Source organism: Mastomys coucha, unplaced genomic scaffold, assembly GCF_008632895.1.
Source record: "Mastomys coucha isolate ucsf_1 unplaced genomic scaffold, UCSF_Mcou_1 pScaffold16, whole genome shotgun sequence".
NCBI lineage: Eukaryota > Metazoa > Chordata > Mammalia > Rodentia > Muridae > Mastomys > Mastomys coucha.
In genome coordinates, this window is record NW_022196898.1 from 41,001,359 (window position 1) to 41,006,160 (window position 4,802).

Below are 4,802 nucleotides of genomic sequence, written 5' to 3' on the forward strand. Positions count from 1 at the left end.
ATAGTGTCTCATTAGCACATGTCCTCCCTTTCTTTACTGCTATATTTGATTTTTAAGTTTTAGTTTTTATTGTATGATGTTATCATTCAAAATAACTTGTCATAATCAAAAGATGTCTCTTTATGTATCATGTGAACAACACATGAAACAAAAATCTGTGACTGACAAACTAAAAACACCAGCAAGGAATTAAAATAAAAGTAAGTATGTACCCACACAAGAAGCTGAAAAAGAGGAAAGAAAAGACACAGCAAAGTAACAAAGTCAAACTACGAAATGCCTCTAATAAGACCTCACCTATCAATGAGCATCGTAATCACACGAGTTAAGAGTGCCAATTTAAAGAATAGATCAAGCGAATTTATAAAAAAAAAAAAAAGATTAAACCATAAGGCACACAATAGAAGCCCAACTCTATCCAGGCACAAGTGGATTGATATTCAAGGGATTTGAAGAAGATATTTCAAACAAATGGAACCCCAATAAAGTAGGAGCATCTATGCTTAGGTTAAAAAAAAAAAAAACCTTTCAATCAAAATCAGAAAGGAGACAAGGTCATTCTATAAGAATGGTCTATTCAGGAAGAAGAACGAGGAATTCCAAATACATACCTCATACCAAAGTACCTAACTACAAAATGTGGTAATTCCAAGGCCCAACGAGAGAGCTTAGCTGAAATACAGCACGCATAAAAGACTTCAACAGCACACTGTCACCAGCATACACATCATCAGTGAAGAAAGTCAGTATGCGGTATCCAAAGGAATTCGATTACACCCTATATCAAATGAACATGACAGAAGAATCTAAGATGTCAGAATATACATATTGGTTGTTCTTGTCTTGCCAGTGTTTGAGCTGTAGGTGGCACCCTGGCTCCAGTTTTGCTACAAGTCAGTCTGCATTATGTAGGTGTTTCAGAACTAAGGACCAATGCCCAAGAAAATCGCAGATTTATATTTAGTATGTTGTTCACCATGATGGAGGAAATTAGCTAGAGAATTTTATGTCCTTAGTATCTTCTCCCTGAAGCCAGGGTAGACCTCAATGACTCCTCTGTGTCACTATCCTGAGACCAGGCACTATGGGATTCAGTCCATCTCTGGATGAACTAGCTAGAAGCTCCTGTGTCTCCACACTGTGTGTGGATTATAAGGATCCAAGCTAGGGAAGTTGCAGGCCCTCAGAGTGGGAGAAGCTTTCAAATTTTAAATTATGGTCTTTGATCCATTGAGATTTGTTTTGTGCATTTTAAGATACATAGATCTAAAGATGTTGGAGCATCTTTAAAAATGATGCTTGTCAAATTGGATGGCTACTTTTTATGTTTCTTTTTCCCAGTTTGACTATAGACTTTACAAAACTAGAATCAATAGCCAAAGAAGCCTCAGAAACAACACAAATATTTGGAGACTGAACAATACAATTTTGAATGAAGTGTGGGTCACCGAGGAGTACAGATTACAGAAAAAAATTTCCTAGAATGAATGTAAATGATAGAACAATCTAACAGATCTCTGAGATACAGGCAAAGCATTTCTAGGGATAAATCATAGAGATCTCAAACAATCTAAAACTGAGCCTTAAGATTCTAGAAAAGTAGGAAGTCCTTCCAAGTTCTACTATAAACGCCTCCCTGATTTCCTCAAATTTAGTGAGCTGTTCTTTCATCAGTTGCAATTGTGTGCACATCTGTATGTACAGGTATAATCTTAAGTGTAACCTATTTTGTCCTTATAATATTGCTTGCATATGTATCTTAAATCTTATCAATCTTTTCAAAGACCTGAATCTTGGTTGATTTTTATATATTATTCTTTTAATATCTATTTCATTAATTTCTGCTTTATATTTTATTTCTAGTACTGCATTCTGTTTTGACCCCCTGTTTTTCTAGAATCTTAATTTAGCTCATTTTTAGATTAATTGAGATCTCTATGACTTCTCCCTAGAAATGCTTTGCCTTATTCCAGAGATCTGTTAGATTGTTCTATCATTTACAATCATTCTAGGAATTTTTTTTCTGTAATCTTTACTCCTCAGTGACCCACACTTTTGTATTCTTCAGTCTCTAAATATTTGTGTTGTTTCTGAGGCTTCTTTGGCTATTGATTCTAGTTTTAATTTGGTATGATATAAAAGACAAGGAATAATTTAACATTTTGTACTGTTTTTTCTTTTCTTTTTCTCTCATACATTACATGTTGCAGTTTCTCCACTGCTCCAAGTCCCTCCCCTAACCTTACCTCTCACCAGGTCTTCTCTTCCTCCATTTCCCTTCAAAATAAAGGACAGGGACAACCAGCAAATATGGCCTAACAAGATGCAAAAAGACTAGGCACAAGCCCTCATATCGAGGCTGGACAAGGCAGCGCAGTAGGAGGAAAAGGTTCTTAAGCATAGGTAAATGAGTTAGAAACACCACATACACACACACACACACACACACACACACACACACACACACACACTCATACTGTTGGGAATCCCATGAGAACACCAAGGTACAAAACCATAGGCAGAGGACCTAGCTCAGAGTCATTTTTGTACTTTTAAAAATGGTTTTTTACAGCATATACTACAATTAATTTTAGAGACTGAGCCCCCAAGCACAGAGCATAGACAGGCTGGACAGAGGCCTTTGGCACATAGATAGCAGATATACGGCTCAGTATCCATGTGCCCCCACCCCACCCACACACAACTGGAGCAGAGGCTGTCCCTAAAACTGTTGCCTGTCTGTGGAATCTGTTCCTCACCTGGGGTGCCTTGTCTGGCCTCAGTGGTCGAGAATGCACCTAACCTTGCAGAGACTTGATGAGCCAGGCTGGGTGGATACACAGGGGTAATTCCACTCCTCTCAGAGAAGAAGGGAATGGTGGGGGAGAAACCCTGTGGGGGGGGATCAGGAGGAAGCACCAATCAGGATGTAAAATGAATAAATAAATTAATTAATGGAAAAGGAAAAAAGAAAGCCCAGGAAGTAAGGTCTAGAGATGTTTATCAGAACCCATAAGTGGAGCCTAAACATCCTAGGCATAGTTCTAGTTCTCCTCCTCTCATGTGGAGTTAAACTGAGATGAGAAACAGAGAGCTGTGCTCTGCTGTGGACTAAGATTGGAGTCTGACTAGTGCACAAAGATATTGAATGAAGGTTAATAGACCATCATTGGCAAAGCCTCTAGTCACAACTGGTGCGCATTGAGCTCGTTTTTTGTGATTTTTTTTTTAAAAGAGTCTGTTAAATATAATGAGAAGCAGACAAGAAAAGGCTAAAGTTAGTACAGGACCACGGGATTTTAGGATTTATTAGACATTGTGCAGATTCACTGAGTCTGACACAGCACTATGAGTGACATCAGAGTTGCTAACTACTGACAGGCCTCCCCTTTTCCCCCACCTCCTGCCTCAGGAAGAGGCTGTGATATCTAAGGTTGAGATTGGGCTTCTTGGGGTAGATCCTGGACCATAATATCTTGTACCCAGCCTGCCATAGACAAGAAGATGGTCAGGGCCAGATAGATTCATGGATGAGTAGGCCAGTCAGGGACCTTAAGGAAATGTAGATGGCTCTCTTCCCTTATGTGGGATGGTTGGAGAGTCTGTGGGACACTGGAATGGCTGCTTTCGTTTTGGCTTCACTGCACTTCATGGTTCTGCTGCTGCTTCTCTGTAGTGAGCAAAGTCTTCTTTCACTGGCTGGACTGGCTTAGTCTCTTGGACTCGGTCAGTGCTTGGTACTATCTGCTTCTGCTGTGTCAGGTTCTCCAATTCATGTTTCTTCCTTTCCCGTTGTTCACCTTTCTCTCCTAGTTCTTGCTCCAGTGGCTGGTCCAAGAGTTCCGGGTCCTGTTCTAGGTGTGAGCCATCCAGCTGCTGCCCCCTTGAAGCTTTCTCTTGCTTAAGAGACTGACCCAGGCTTTTTGATCCTTGACAGCCTTCATGCTCTATCTGTTGCTGCTGCTGATTTCCCAGGTGCAGTTCTGGCTCACAAAGTTTCTGCTTCTCTTTCTGATCCTCTGCCATATCTGGCTCATGTGACTCCCGCTGCTTTCCCAGGTGCAGGTCTGGCTCCTGAGAATCCTGGTGCTGCTGCTTTCCCAGGTGCAGGTCTGGGTCATGTGGCTCCCAGTGCTGCTGCTTTCTCAGGTACAGTTCTGGCTCACAAAGTTTCTGCTTCTCTTTCTGATCCTCTGCCATATCCGGCTCATGTGACTCCTGCTGCTTTCCCAAGTGTAGTTCTGGCTCCTGAGTCCCTTGATACTGCTGCTTTCCCAGATGCAGGTCTGGCTCATGTGACTCCTCCTGCTGCTGCTTTCCCAGGTGCAGGTCTGGCTCCTGAGACTCCTGGTGCTGCTGCTTTCCCAGGTGCAGGTCTGGTTCATGTGGCTCCTGCTGCTGCTGCTTTCCCAGGTGCAGGTCTGGCTCCTGAGACTCCTGCTGCTGCTGCTTTCCCAGGTGCAGTTCTGGGTCATGTGGCTCCTGATGCTGCTGCTTTCCCAGGTGCAGTTCTGGGTCATGTGGCTCCTGATGCTGCTGCTTTCCCAGGTGCAGGTCTGGTTCATGTCGCTCCTGCTGCTGCTGCTTTCCCAGGTGCAGGTCTGGCTCCTGAGACTCCTGGTGCTGCTGCTTTCCCAGGTGCAGTTCCGGTTCACGCAGCTTCTGCTTCTGGTGCTGTCCCAACTGCAGCTTCTGTTCTTGTTGCTGTTGCTTCTGCTTCTGTCCCAGGTCCAACTCCTGCTCCTGTGGCTCCTGATGCCTCTGTCCCAGGTGCAGCTCCTGCTCCTGTGGCTCCTGATGCC

At 42.9% G+C, this 4,802-nt stretch overlaps 1 protein-coding gene across 6 annotated transcripts in view; it reads right to left on the bottom strand.

Annotated features, from left to right (window-relative positions):
• Positions 1-3,282: 3,282 nt before the first annotated feature.
• The window catches only part of LOC116093329 (sperm mitochondrial-associated cysteine-rich protein-like), a 36,548-nt gene continuing 35,028 nt past the window's right edge, over positions 3,283-4,802 (bottom strand). For 5 of the 6 annotated variants that reach the window (XM_031374664.1, XM_031374662.1, XM_031374661.1 and 2 more), the window contains one exon: positions 3,283-4,802. In XM_031374664.1, coding sequence (XP_031230524.1) covers positions 3,649-4,802 — 1,154 coding nt within the window. In that variant the 3' untranslated portion in view covers positions 3,283-3,648. The other variant, XM_031374666.1, reaches the window with a different exon arrangement.